Source organism: Podarcis pityusensis (assembly GCF_964106645.2).
Source record: "Podarcis pityusensis genome assembly, chromosome: 6".
In the NCBI taxonomy this organism is placed as follows: Eukaryota; Metazoa; Chordata; class Lepidosauria; order Squamata; family Lacertidae; genus Podarcis; species Podarcis pityusensis.
In genome coordinates, this window is record NC_138030.1 from 57,001,139 (window position 1) to 57,016,587 (window position 15,449).

The 15,449-nt window shown below is 41.6% G+C and overlaps 1 protein-coding gene across 14 annotated transcripts in view; it reads left to right on the plus strand.

Moving 5' to 3' along the window:
* The first annotated feature begins 1,638 nt into the window (after window positions 1–1,638).
* Window positions 1,639–15,449, plus strand: part of LOC308479793 (doublesex- and mab-3-related transcription factor 2-like) — an 81,884-nt gene continuing 68,073 nt past the window's right edge. For 8 of the 14 annotated variants that reach the window (XM_081010688.1, XM_081010689.1, XM_081010685.1 and 5 more), the window contains exons 1-4: window positions 1,667–2,376; window positions 3,940–4,048; window positions 4,744–4,998; window positions 5,633–5,686. In XM_081010688.1, the coding sequence (XP_080866814.1) occupies window positions 2,062–2,376; window positions 3,940–4,048; window positions 4,744–4,998; window positions 5,633–5,658 (705 nt within the window). In that variant the 5' untranslated portion in view covers window positions 1,667–2,061 and the 3' untranslated portion in view covers window positions 5,659–5,686. The other 6 variants (XM_081010683.1, XM_081010684.1, XM_081010687.1 and 3 more) reach the window with 5 other exon arrangements.

Genomic DNA, 15,449 nt, shown 5'->3' on the forward strand with positions numbered 1-15,449 from the left:
TTATTGTGGCCTAGGTCACAATAATGCACTAGTGCACTAGGTCAAAATCCACCATGTAAGAAATTATTGTGTGCAAACTCAACCAAAATGAGTGAGAGCTGTGCAAGACTACTTGTGTGAGCATGTGTTACAACTACTTAGGTGAACACGTGTTACAACATGGGAGTATTATCTTCTAGTATTTTAGTTCTGAATCAAACACTATATTTAAAAGTTGACCCTGAATTTGAAATTCATAACACTGAAGACAAACAGCAGTTGGATCAAGAGATCATGGATCATTGCTTTGCAATGATGTATGCAGTTCTGCTTGTTTTTGTAGTGCTACAGACGTAAGCTTTTGAATTTTCTGGCTTTCAAGTCAATATTCTATATTTTAAATAACTATAGTGTATTTAAATATAAAATAATGTTTCTTTTTTGTTTGTTTGTGGATCCATGAGAGTGGACTTTTGTGAAGTAAAGTGGTACCTCGGGTTACATACGCTTCAGGTTACAGACTCCGCTAACCCAGAAATAGTACCTCGGGTTAAGAACTTTGCTTCAGGATGAGAACAGAAATCGTGCTCTGGCGGCGCGGCAGCAGCAGGAGGCCCCATTAACTAAAGTGGTGCTTCAGGTTAAGAACAGTTTCGGAACAAATTAAGTACTTAACCTGAGGTATCACTATATAGGAAAGTATGAGAGAGAGAAGCCAATTGTCATAAGTATGGCAAACTATTTTTTTACCTAGTCTTGTAGTTATTGGTGCTACAAGAGCCCCAAATCCTGAAATTTATTGTTCATTTCATCAGTTAGCTAAGAGATTGTAATTGTAGATTAAAATGTTAGTTTATCGTACCAATTAATAGGACTATCACCCTTTTAAATAAATCTTAGTCAATTAATCATGTTAGTTTTAATCATTTAAATGATTAAATATGTATACATCTGCATTTGAATGAGGAAAAAAGTATACATAGTTTGAGCATTCTAGACTCAAAACTGCACTTAGATGATCAGATATCAGTGGTGGCTAGGACAGCTTTTTACCAACTTTGAATTACACGCCAAAAGTAATTTCTTGTTCATTTGAGATTGGATTACAGTACTGCAGTATGTTCTACATGGAGCCGTCATTAAATAATGCCCAAAAGGTTCCATTAGTTCCACATGCAACTGCCAGCTGTATCACATTATGCCAATCCTTTACTAGCTTCACTGATTACTGCTTTGCTTCCAGCCATGATTCAAGGTGCTAGTTTTGACGTTTAAAATGCTAAATGACCAAGTCTCAAGACTGTGAACCACTGAAGAAAGTTCAGTAAAAACTCTTATTTCAGTGGAGTTTTTCAGGACTGTTTCCTAACTATTTACAAAAATTATTTTTAAAAAATCTGCTGTTGCAGTCTCCATTATTTTTTTCTCCTTACTGGCTGGGGGAGGAGTTGCATCTGTTTTTGTGCGTTTCTGCTGTAAACTGCCTTGAGTATCTTGCCAGAAAGGTAATGAAGAAACATAATAAACACATCACCCTAGTCCTTGCTTACTAGTAGGCGTAATTTTGAATTACCGTCCTCACTTACTGTGCCTTGCAAGGCTGACAGTCCAGGTTCTTCTCATAATGCATCTGGGGTGTGCATCCGATTCTTGGCAATAATTGATGTACAGGACTCGAAAATGGGTCCATACGTGTGTGTTGTGGGAAGGACAGCAAAGCAGAGCCTTGTGTCCTATAGCATTTTAGGGGTTAAGCCTAGAATAGATTTGATTGAGTGGAAAGTGGTGGGGAGAAGTGGAGAACTGACGTCAAAGATCAAGGCTGGGCCGGGCTGAGCCTTCATCAGAAAGGTGCTACTAATACGCAGGACAGAAGAAGACACGGCTGTAGAGGAGAGCCGACGGGAAGCAGCCGCAGACTCGGCCAGAGGGCGCTACAGCCCCGACAAGTTGCAAATGCGACGCGGCTTTGCTGCCGTCTAGCAAAGTGAAGCCCAACCTGTGCAGGTGCCTTCAAGCCCACCCAAAAAAAAAAGTAGCTATAGTTTCAGGAGGCCTGAGACAGCGAGCAAGAGGTTCATCATGTTGCCCTTGCCCTCCAAGCGGCAGCGAAAAGCTAAGTCTGCCCGCCCCGTCAATTCTTCAGAGCGCCCCGGACATGAGGGCGAGGGCGGCTGCGGCACTTTCAGCACCGGCTCGCGGCGCCTGCTGAGCCCGCGCCTGCCCAAGTGCGCGCGCTGCAGGAACCACGGCGTGGTGTCCAGCCTCAAGGGCCACAAGCGGCTGTGCCGCTGGCGGGAGTGCGCGTGCGCCGCCTGCTTGCTGGTGCTCGAGAGGCAGCGCGTGACGGCCGCGCAGGTGGCGCTGAGGAGGCACCAAGACCAGGTGGCCGGCCAGGTGAGTGGGCGCGCGCGCCTTGCGCGGGGGAAAAACCCAGCAGGGGCGGGAAACACAACGCTGGCGGCAGAAGAGGGCCAGCAGGGCTCCTCCTCGGGCCCCTCTCTCCTTGCTGACGGCTCTGGAGTCCTTAAGAGGCCATAAAACAATAATAATAATAATGGTGAGGATGATGGTGACAGTTAATAATAATTTTATTGTTTATACCCCGCCCATCTGGCTGGGTTTCCCCAGCCACTCTGGGCGGCTTCCAACAAAATATAAAAATAATAATAAACTCAGACATTTAAAATTTACCTGAACAACTTGCTTCAGCACTGAGTTGTATTAATTTTGGTGGTGGAGCAGCAGAACGGTTAGTAATGGCTAAAGAAATCCTCTCAGGCGGCGGTGGCGGGTGGGGGAATGGCGGAAACGCCTCAGGGCATGTGATGTGGGGGCCCCTCAGAGGGCCACACTTGCCAGTATAGGCAGCTATGGCAAGTTGAATAGTCGCTGTTTAAACCAAGAACGTCCTAGTCCCTGTATAAGCAGGATCCCCGCCCCAGAGGCATACCCCCCACCTTGCCTTTATTCGTTGCACTGCAGGAGCATTTTCAGCTGTGAAGTTTTTCCCCCTGTAGCAAAGCACAAAGCTTCAGCTGCTGAATTTGCTCCTGTAAGTTCAGCTGGCTTTAGTTTTAGCTTCATTGGTGCGTGCTCTGGGCAGTGGGATGGGCTTTTTGCTTAGCTTCTGGGCCTATGCAAGCTTTATAGGGCAGTAAGCTTTTCCAGAACAAAAAATAAAACATCTGCATCAGGAAGACCTTTCTGGTGGTAAGTGGTGTTTGACATTGGAATGGACTCCTTGGGAAGGTGGTGGACTCCTCTCCTTTGGAGGTTTTGAGGCAGAGGTTGGATGGTCAACTGTCATGGATGCTTTGGTTGCAATTGCTGCATTGCATGGGTTTGGACTAGATGACCCTTGAGGTCCCTTCCAACTCTACGGTTCTATGATTCTAAGTGACACAAGAACAAACAGGGAGAGATGTGGAGCTGAGGAATAATGTAAAGAAAGTAACCTTAAAACTGCCCTCTCCTGAAGCACCTTTTCCTGAGAAGGTCACTGGAATCTGGTTCTGCGTTTCAGCTGAAAACAAGTCCCAGTCTTTAGTGAGCTTTGCCTCATGTAGATCGAAGTTGAGTAACTTTAACTTTTAAATGGGATGGATTCAGTGTAAATAGTTTAAGCTTCTTAAATTACCGTAATTTGGGTGCTAGTGGAGCTGTCTGGGCCTGGCACTGTAATTGGTTTACTGCTATTGAAGACAAGTTCCCTTTCTTTGAGCTCATGTTATATGTTGTATGTATTTAAAACAGCAATAATAAACCCCAATGTAAACTATATAATTGTAATGCATCCTGGGGGAAAGTTGTCTTTTGATCATAATGCAACTTTTCTTATTTGCTTCCAAATAGCTTGAATGTTTTCAGTATTATCTTAGCAGGCAAGCACGGACATTGTTAGTAAGCAAAAATAGCTATGGTGTTGCTGAATGTCCTCTTCTTTTTGTCATTGCATAGGTTAAGAAAGGAATGAGGAGCAGTGAATATTCAGTTTCTGGCCACAGATTAAACTTCCATTGCAAGACCAAGCAGACTGCCAGGTTGTTGGCTAGACACTCACCGGAAGGTATGTGCCAGCATGTAGGAAATACACTTGAAGCAAATCTAGTAGGTTCTTCCCTTTTAATGTATTCCATTATAAAATGTGGTATTGATATAGGACAATAAGTTGTTATAGCTGTGAAATGAATGTTTATTTTATATTCCTGACACATTCCATAAATAAGTATCTACTTATGAAGACCTCTTTAGGCATGACTCTCCAAACCCTTAAAAAACATCAAAAGATTGTGTAACAATGGCATTTCTAGTCAAGGACTCTGGTTGACATTACATTTCATGAGTGAATACTGGATGCCTTCCAGAGAAGCTAAGTATACCTAAGTGCCACTGATTTGAGTATGAACTGAGTGTTCTTGATTTTATTGGTGTCAGTTGTATTTAAGCACAAAGGCTGCTTCAGATGTCTTAATTACATATGATATTACCTACACTGGTGTAGTTAGCTGTTAGCTGTTGTATGTGACAAGCGTATGGGTGCACTTTCACTATGCTACACTTTCAACTATACAACGTGTACAAACAGTTAATGACTGGCACATGCAACTATTACCTGTGATGTGACAACTTACACACAGGTTTCTTAGTAATACCGTTTTTACCGCGTGAAATGCTTTCTGTAAAGGAAATGCGTAATGTTTGAAAGCACCTAATGCCAGGCTTTGCACAATAACTGTCCTTTTCCTTTGGATCTTGTTGTAGCAAATAGTCCACCCTCCCAGGAAACAGAGCATTGCCTTTCTAGCCTCAGTGAGAGAATGAGGAAAAGAAGGGCATTTGCAGACAAGGAGTTGGAATCAATAATGCTGGAAAGGGAACTTCGACAAAGAACCTTTGACGGATTTGCTGCCCATCAGAGAAGACAGCTGCTGAGCAGAGAGCACTTACCAGCCCTTGAGGAAAACATATTCCAAAGTGGACATGATTACCTTAATTACTTGACATGCGTTAACTCTGGTATGTTGAATATTTGTTTTCCTTTGCTGCATTCAAATACCAAGGTTCTAGACTATGGACCTTGCATTTATAAAATCACAGACACTTCTCCTTTGAATGTAGCTTTTATCACAGCAAGCCAAACTGAAGGTGGCACTTCACAGAAACGTACCTGTGAGGAGAACATGAATAAATACCTAAATGTATACAGAGAAAATAATTGTGACTGGAAGGAGCAAGCTCTGTCCAGTGTCTTTTCCAGAGATCTTCTCTTACTTGAGAATAATTGGAGCCCCAAAATAATAAAACTCCAAGAAAATAAAGAATTAAGAGACGTGGCAGCCAGATATTGTATTTTGTGCAATCATCATGCAAAACAAGAAAATCACAATGTTAATGATACAGGTCTTGAAGTCAAGGAGGATGTAAGGCATTTATCTCAAGAGTGTTGCTCAGAAATAAACAAGCAGATACTGTCTTTTTCAGTAGAATCTTTATTAAAAGTTTAAATATTTAAGTAGCTTGGATGGCCAGTATTCTTATGAAATATTAATAAGGAAGTCTCTCTACTAAATAAATATTCATATTGTATGTATAATTGTAACTCTTCTGCTAGTAGTTAACATCATTGACTCCTGTTCCATTTCTGATGTAGGGGGAAAACGTTCTACTTTGTTGTGATACATTGGAACTAGATCAGTGTGTTCTGGTAAGAGTGAGGATTTGCATCTTTATTTTCATCAATGTTTATGTTTGTAAATGTGTTCGACTGGGCTTTTTTCATCCATCTTGTTTTGCTTATAAGTAAAACATTATTTGCCTGTATGAAGCTGTAAAATATTACCAGGCATATGGCTTCCAGTATATTATAAAATACAGTGTAACTATTTGCAGAGGAAAAACCAGGTGAAAAAATATTACAACATAGCATAATGTCATAAAATGGCATAACATAACTTTTTGTTTTGATCAAATTACTGGAAGTAACTGTGATACAAATCACCAATTTTTGTGCCTAAAGTCCCTGCAAGTCCCTGCAACTGCAGCTTCTTTCAAACAGGATCTGAAAATCTAGTTGAATATCCTTTGCTGAATTGGTAACCAGCATTGCCATTTGATTAGCCATATCATTCGGATTATGATATGCTCCAAGCAGAGAGGCTACCACTGCTATAAAAAAGAAAAACATGCACCCAAACTGACAAAAAAATAATCTGGGACGAGGATGGGTCACCACCACCACTGTCATGGAGAAGAGGGTCAGCAGAAACAGAAGGGGAAATTAAAGAACTGGGGTGTGTGCAGTGTGATCTGTCCTGTACCTTTTAAGGGTGGCCATGCCCACTGTTGTTTCTGGTCAAGAAGGTTTTACAGATTTTGTACTGTTTTGAAAACCTACAGAATCTGTTTATCAGAAGTGGTGGTAGAATAAGTGCACATGCTATGAGCAGCTGCCCTCCTTTCAAGCTTATTCAATTCTGAGGATGCAATCCCAAGCACACTTACTAGGGAGTTGGATTCATGAGCAAATTGGAGAATACAGCCAAGCAGACATGCAAAGATAGGATTTGTGCTGTGAAAATCCTCTTATCCACCTCCACACAAAATAGTATGTGTATGGAATTGAACTTTACTGCTTTTCGCTGGAAATATATTGGACACTACTACTAAGGGCACAAGCCTAGACAGTGTGTCTGGAAGTCCTGGGCTGCCCAGGCGACAGGAATTCCGTACTACTTTGATGATAGATTCTTGGCACCCTTATTACAAATAATGAAATTGTGCAATACACTTCAATTCTGCTATCTAAAACAATAGGCGAGAAAAGTTAAAGTTCTCAAGATACGCATTACAGTTCTCAAGATACGCATTACCTTTCCTACAAAATATAAATATTGCTAGAGCCAGTATTTCATTCTATACACAAAAGAAATTAAAGCACTAGTTGCCAATTAATTTAAATACTAAGGAAACACATATTTCAAGCTTTGGGGGGCCAGTTTAACATCTCTAGGTCTTGCTTTTAGTCCCAAATAATATGCCCCAAATAATAATTTGCCTTAATGAAGCAAGTGTATGTTCTTTTCTTTAAATTTCCTTTAAAGATAGTATATTGGTTCATTTATAGCGTATAGATTTTCCCAGCTCTTGGTCTCCATTGAGCTCTTGCCTGAAGGAGAGCTTTGTAAATCATGGAAACACTCATAGCAACTGAAATGGTTAAAGTTACTGTATTTCCCTACATATTGAGTCATACCACAGAATTAATTTGCCCAACAAGAATTCATGCAGCTAGCTTATATAAACACAGGTTTTGTTTTTAAAAGATTGGGTTGCTTCATTTGTGAAAAGGTCCAAATGCTCTCAGCTACCAAGACAAGTTATTCTCTGCACATTGCAGTCAGGCTCTTTTTACAGGAAATGACCAAAGTCTGCTCTTTCCACTTTCCTTTGCTTCCTGCAGGCTTCATGATATGCCTCTTATGGGCTGCCCTCTGCCAGTGAAGAAACAGTAGGGAATGACTGAGATGATTGGCTTATTTTTGTTGCCTCTTGCTCCTTCACAACCTGAAACTAAGTAAAGCCGCAATAAGGAAGGGCTTTTAATTGACCCAAGCATTATTTTGATGGAGGGCTATCCCACAGTAGTCCATAAAGATTTTATTCTTTAAAAATTACTCCCATTCAGTGATTTGGGTCTTCCAGTAAATTGGGTCAGCACACACTGGAAAATTTTCTGATATAAGTAAGGAACAAGAGAGTGTAGACACTTAGGTACAGCTTGTGTCACTCAAGGTGTGAGTTGCTTCCATGGAATGGCATGCTTAAGGTGATGCACCACATGCAACTCTACTTGGAATATTAATAGTTCGACTTCACTTATCTATGCTCTGGACTGGTAACATTCAGGTTAGATTACCTGTAATTCGGTAATCAGCTACTGTGTGTTGCTGGCTCTCTGATTAGGAATTTGATATATAGTTTGTTCTGGATAGGTTCGTTCTCCTCTTGAAAGAGTGAGCTCATGGTCTTGGGGCTCTCCTTGACCCAGTGCTGTCCTTGATGGTCCTGGTGGCAAGGAGTTCCTATTACTAGTTCGTCAGTGATGGCCTTTCCTGGTTAGGTAGCCTTGCCATAGCAACACATGTTATGGTAACTTCCCAGTTGAATTATTGTAAAGTGCTTTTTGGGCTTTGTATTGTTTAAAAACTGTAGCTGATGTAATTCTGAGGATGATGAGAAGTACTGGTGGTTGAAACCACATAACAACATTTGTCCTGCAGAACCTGCAGCACTCAATACAGTGTGTTAATGTTGATGTATAAAAAATGATCAGACCTAAATACCTCTCTCTATACAAGTCTGCCTGTAGAGTGATGCGAGAAAAGGCCACCTCTGTGGTGGCCCCTTCTCTTTGGAATGCTTTCCCTGTTGAAGATTACCTGTTGCCGACACTGTTAGCTTTTTAGTGCTAGTTAAGGAGGCACCTCTTTGCCTAGGCTTACTGAAGAGATTGAAGCAATATAGTCAGTTTTTGAGCTGGGCTATTGTGAAATGTTTTGGGATTTTTATCTAACATTTTGTCAATGCGTTATGATAATGGTTGGCTTGTTAGTGTTGGCCTGCTGTGGTTTATGTAGTTATATGTTGTAACCTGCTTTGGGATCATTTAAAATGAAGAGCAGGCTTAGGAACTGAATAATAAATGAATGGATGTGTGGTATATGGGACTGCATTTGAAGACAGATTGGAAACCTCCGTTGGTTTAGAATATAGTTAAAAGAACTGCTAACTACGAATGAGCATTACAGTTGCACTGGCTCAGTGTCTATTTATGAGTCAAATTCAAAGTGATGGCACATACCCCAGCCCCAAGATGTGAAGGGATTTCAAAGGAGCTGAAGATTTACGTATAAACAAATGAACTAGGCTTCATGTTTTCAGCTCTTCTGTAGGTGTCTTGTTAGAGATGCCCCTCCCCTGTAATTTGCATTATTGTGGTGCCTGATGAAGACCCCTTCCCCAAAAATTCTCTAGAATTTAAAATTTATTATCTCTGCTGCTGGTTTTTATCCAGTTTTTGCTATTGCAAGTTTTAGCTTTTGTATTTGAATATATTATTGTGTAAGTCACATATTTTAGAAGGGCAGGGTAGTAGTCCAATAAATAAATAAAGCCACTCTAGCTTCTCATACTTTATCACACTACTCGTGTCTTTATGCTTTGCTTCACAACCCCTGGGTTAGAAACTTGATCTTGTAATGTAAACAATAAAACCTGACTTCCTCTGAATTTTACATAAGCCACTAGATTTTGTGTTGTGCTGTATAAATACAGCTTGCTTGACCACCTGATATAAAATGTGCATTTGAGAAATATCCTATTGGTGCGTTGTAACTTACCCAGCAGCAGTTAATTACTCAGAGGCAAACGCTTTAGCTAGTGTGTACTCTCCCAAGTCTTGCTGTTTTGATTTGAACAATGAAATGGCCAAAGGGCCAACAGTGTTTCTTTTGTTAGGATAATATCAGCTTCACATGTCAATATTTCTCTTCCCCCATGCTCTCCATCTTGAGTTTATTTTTTTAAACACTTTGGCTTCTTTTAAGGAGGTTTGGGTTCCAGAGCAAACCAGCAAGCATCCATTCAACCAGCTTCAAGTTGCATGCTGGGTTGATTGCATTTGTTATGTCTAGTAGCAGATAGAATTTTTTCAAAATATTTAGCCTGTAAGGGATCTCTGCTGGTCGTCTGTTTTTATTGCAAGCATGCAATTAATCACCCTTAATTGTTCAATTACTCAGAAGCCCAAGATATTATAACAAAACAAAACAAAAAATAGATGGCAGTCCAAATATCTTGAAAGTTTAAAGGTTCATACTGGTAAGGTAAAACCAAACATTTTTCCCTATGAAGACAAGACTGAGAAATTGCACTAATTTTGCAGTAGTATTTGTTACAGTGCCTTGAACTTTTACTGTCACATTACAGTTTGAGATACAATGCCCTATTGTTTTTCTAATAATGATAGGGCATTGTATCTCAAACTGTAATGTAGGAGTAGGAGTAATAGTTTGATATGGGGAATTTCTGGATACTGTTAGATTTCACCTTGGCTGCAGTCAGCATGGATTGGCTAATTGTCAGGGGTGATTTGAGTTGTAGTCCAACAACATCTGAAAGGCCATAGATTCCCCGTCCCAGGTCTACATAGTGGCTCATTTTTACCACTATTCTCTGTTACCCAACTCCATATTTGCAGAGCTGTATGCCCCTGTTTTTGATGCTATGTCAGAATAGATGTGAGAGCAAACACACATTTCTGCACCTGGACATGCCAACATGGTCAGGGAGGGGGGAACCTTTGTGGCCCATCTGGTCAGATTGTTAATCTGTCTCCACCAGAGGTGTATCTAGGCTCCCTTGCGCCCTTGGCAAGGAGAGTGGGCAGATAAGCTCCTGGCCACTCTGAGCCAGAGTGGAGAGGCATGATTTTTGTGCCCCCCCCCGGCCTGTGTCCTTGGTCCCCAAGCTAATCACCCCTTTGGTACACCCTTGATCCCACCCCCATGAGCTAGCTTTTACAGTAACTTTTGAACCACTGAAGGGAAAAGTGAGTTGTAATTCAGTAGGTGAAAGCTTCCAGCAACACATCAGAATCAAAATAGCCTTGAAAAACAAACAAGTGTTTCCTTAATCTTTGCCCCTCTGATGGATTTCCACTATCCTCAGCAATTAATGAACTAACGGTGCAATCCAATACATGACTGCTCAGTAAGCCCCATTGATTCATTGGAAATTACTCCCAGGTAAGTATGCATAGGACTGCTGCCTAAATATTTAATGAACCTATTTAAAGCTTGAAACCCTAGTTAAAACTTCCCAACCACTGTTCCAGAAGTCATGCCAGAGCACTTTTGAGTATGTACTTTTATAGTGCAGTACTCTGACTGCACACTTCAAGCTGTTAACTGGGGAATGACAGAACAAACTTCCTTAATCTCCCATTGCTTTCCCTTAAAATAATAATACAAAGAATGTTTTAATGTACAGGGCTGCTAAAAAGTGATAAAATTTCAGTGAAGGTACCAGTGATTTAGGTGATCCATGTAGACTCAACATCTAATAACACAGGGGTCAGCAAACTTTTTCCGCAGGGGGCCGGTCCACTGTCCCTCAGACCTTGGTGGGGGGCCGGACTATTTTTTTTTTGGGGGGGGGGGAGAATGAACAAATTCCTATTCCCCACAAATAACCCATAGATGCATTTTAAATAAAAGGACACATTCTACTCATGTAAAAACATGCTGATTCCTGGACCGTCTGCAGGCCAGATTTAGAAGGCAATTGGGCTGGATCCGGCCCCCGGGCCTTAATTTGCCTACCCATGTAATAGCATTTGCTTTTTTTCTTACTATCTGGATAATGAAGAAATAACAGAGTCCCATTAGCTTTGTTGGACTGCATGTAGCTAGCCAGAAAACAGAGGGAAAATAAATATATTTAGAAGCAATATAGAATGAGATTCACTATATTGGTGCACAAGGATACAGTTTTTAAGTTGGTTCACAAAAATCCAATTGGCTTTGTAGTGTCATCTCTAAACAGAAGCAGTTTAAATGATTTTAATAGGTATAATTCATTATACGTATATATTTCCAAGTAACCGTAGGACCAGATGAAATGTCTGGATCATCTCAAGCCTTGAGAGTGAAAGAGGTCAGGGCTGTTCACTTGGGGCTTCCTGCCTGGACAATTAACAACAAATGTAGATAATTAGAGGTTTGTTCCAGCCAACTTAAGCATGCTTTGAATCCCACTGATTTTAAATGAAAAAGGATTAAACACAGCAGGGTAGTGCAGTTGTTAATATGATATGCTGTGAACCGGTTGGAATCTTAGCGGGCAGGGCAATCCTAAACAATCGGGCTTAATGTATGCTGGCTGAAGTTAAGGCACCATAAAGTATGCCAGATCCTGAGTCCATTCAGAAGCTCCAGGAAGGCAGAAATGCTGGCTGAACTGGCACCAACCCAGTAGAATAGAAAAATCTGATGAAATACAGAAAGCCACTGTCACCATGGAAACTGCTGCCACCTGTTGACACACAGGGTGGATAGGACCCAAGCCCTCCTAACTGTGTGTACAGACTGTGAGGCCACTTAGAGAGAATCCATGGGAAGCAGTGCAGAAACACAGAGCACATTCTGCATGCATCTTCTAATCAGTACATCCCACACACCCTGGCTGCACCCACCACACACTCCTCCAGTTGCACAGCCACACTAACAGCACAACCAGGTAAGCAGATGTGGAGATCACTAGTACACTCCATGGCCCCACAAGCGTCCCAGACAGACACAGGCTGTGCCGCCCCCTCCCCAGAGCACACAGCATGTATGTGGAAATGCAAAAATACAAGTTTATTGAAAGCACCTCACAAAGAACTGTTGCACACCACCCTAATCTCTGAGCGATGTGAGATTTTAGGGGTCCCAAGCATGCTTACCATGGCTCTGACCCTCTCTCTAGCTTGCTGCGTTTTACAGACTCCCACCTTCAGCTCACATCATGGCCAACTGCATTCCTAAACCCTACTCTGCTTTGTCTCCAAACTTAGAGCTGCAGGGAGGGACCCTTCCCATTTTCTGCCTGGTACAGAGTCCCTTCTCTCTGGCTTTCCTAATGGCCCATTACTTTCCCTTTGTCTTTTGTTAATGGCTGATCTCCCAGGCGATTTCCTGAACAAGGGAAGCTGGCTTGGCACTGTATTTTAAGGCTTTTCTAAATCCAGTGTCTGGAAGTCAATTTTAACACTCGAAGCATTGATTAAATGCTAACACCTATCAGACCCTAGAATTTAGGGGAATCTGGCACCCATAAACCTTGGCTCCCAAGACTCTGCAACAATACAAACGGCTGAAAGCACAACAGAGGCCACGAGCATCCAGAAAACCTATGTAAAACCTGCCCTAAGCACCCCAGAACAAGTCCTCAAGGGTAAGGGGCAGGCACCTCCTCTACCACCACCACCACCACCACCTCCTCCTCCTCTTCTTCCTCTTCCTCTTCTGCCCTGGCAGTGGCAGCAGCACAAGGGCAGGCACCTGCTGCCCCTCCCAATGGGAAATATGTTCTGTTCTTGAGTCTTGTACGTCACTTTAAGGATTTTATTGTAGAGCAGAGTATAAATCCCATATCTGAAAAAGAAATATTTTAGATGACCTGAAAAAGCAAACAAACACAGTCTGCAACAGTATGGAGATAATTTAGAAAAATGGCCATGGGTATAAAAACATGTATAGTTGGGACTTGCACTGCAGAAGTTCCTGGTCCAGCTTTTAGGGTGATATTAAATGTTAATCCTACTTAGGGTAGATTAACTGAAGTGAATGGATGTGGCTTATTTAGGTTTGTTAATTTCAAGGGGCCTACTCTGAGTTAGAAGCTAGTTCAGTACAACCCTTAGGCTTGATTCCAAATCAAGATCTTCACTATCTACTTTTCTTTGTACAACTCTGAATATCCTTTCCCCCATCTCAGTGCTACTGTCGCCGCTATTTATAAAAGTTTAATCAAAGAACAATGTAGGTTAAAAATAAAGTATGTAATATTTGCCTAGTTTTATATAAAAAAAATCCTTCCAGTAGCACCTTTAAGACCAACTAAGTTAGTTCTTGGAAGGCACCACATTGAGCCGCATGAAATGGAAGTCCATCAACCTCACCAAGAAACTTGCACAGGTACAGACTGATATCTTCTTTCTTACTAAATGCAAGAACCTGGACATTATACCCAAGGGTCTTAGAATTAAGAACCCTCTACAATCCACGTATCCAACTGAATATGCAAGAAAACTATGCAACACTTTCTCTAAGAAGCTGCTCAAACATCTGATCAGCGTTCTCTACTCTAAACAGAAGCTAATAAAGGAGGAACTCCTTGTATTAGACAACTCTATCAGGAACCACCAAGCTTGGCAAGAGTTCCAAAAGGAAAAACAAAATATTTACCACTCTCAACTGGAGCTACTGAAAAAACAGAAAAACAAGAAACTCTCTAACCTTTCCAACCTACAGGTTACTAATCAAAACAAGATCAACAATATTGTCAATCTCTCACAGCAAGCACTCAGCCCAGCCGAGGAATCAGTCCTTTCACGTGGACTGTCATTCTGCCCTGCCAAATCCCCACACATGATTCAGTTCTACGGGGACTTGGAAGCATTTTTCCGCCGTTTACGCCTGAAGGAGTATTTTCAACACACACAACAACAAGACAAATCAGAACAAACAACAACTTCACAACACAACACCTCTCAACCCACTGGAGAACAACAACCACCCTCCCAACAGAACACTGACCACCAACTACCTCCGAAAAAGTGTTACACAAAAAGGGACTCCACATGGACCCCTCCTGATGGACGCAATACCACACTGGACTTGTACATTGACTGCTTCCGCCACAGAATCCAAACAGATGTGACCAGAAAACACCATCGCTTACAACAAAATCTAAACCATGCTGAAAGGAGAGCCATAGATAATCTCAGAAACAACCCAGACATTATAATTAAAGAAGCAGACAAAGGTGGAGCTGTCGTCATCATGAACAAAACTGACTACATTCAGGAGGCTCACAGACAACTTTCCAATACCGCCTTTTACACAAAATTGGACTCGGACCCCACACAAGAATACAAGAAAGAACTGAACAAGATTGTTAAGGAGCTACCCCCACACATCCAAGAACAGATCCTCACCAACACACCAACAGAACCTCGACCAGGAACTTTCTATCTTCTACCTAAAATACACAAACCAGGAAATCCAGGACGCCCCATCATTTCAGGTATTGGCACTATTACAGTGGGTGTCTCCGGTTATATGGACTCTGTTCTGAAACCATATGCCATCAGTGCTCCCAGCTATGTACGTGACACCACAGATTTTCTGAGGAAAATACAATCTTTAAATAATCTTCCCAACAATACTATACTAGCTACTATGGATGTGGAATCTCTGTATACCAACATCCCACACAACGATGGTTTACAAGCTATAAGGAACACCATTTCAGATAAAACCACAGCGGACCTTGCCACCAAACTCTGCCAATTTGTCCTTACCCACAACAACTTCAAATTCGGTGATGACCTGTTCCTTCAGATCAGCGGCACAGCAATGGGCACCCGCATGGCCCCACAGTATGCCAACATCTTCATGGCAGATTTAGAACAACGTTTCCTAAACTCCTACCCACTCAAACCTCTCTTGTACCTGCGATACATTGACGATATTTTTATCATCTGGACACATGGTCAACAGACCCTGGACACCTTTCACCAGAAATTTAATGATTTTCACCCCACAATCAACCTTACAATGAATCAATCTATGCAAGAAATACATTTTTTGGACACTACTATAAAAATACAGGATGGGCGCATAGACACCACCTTATACCGT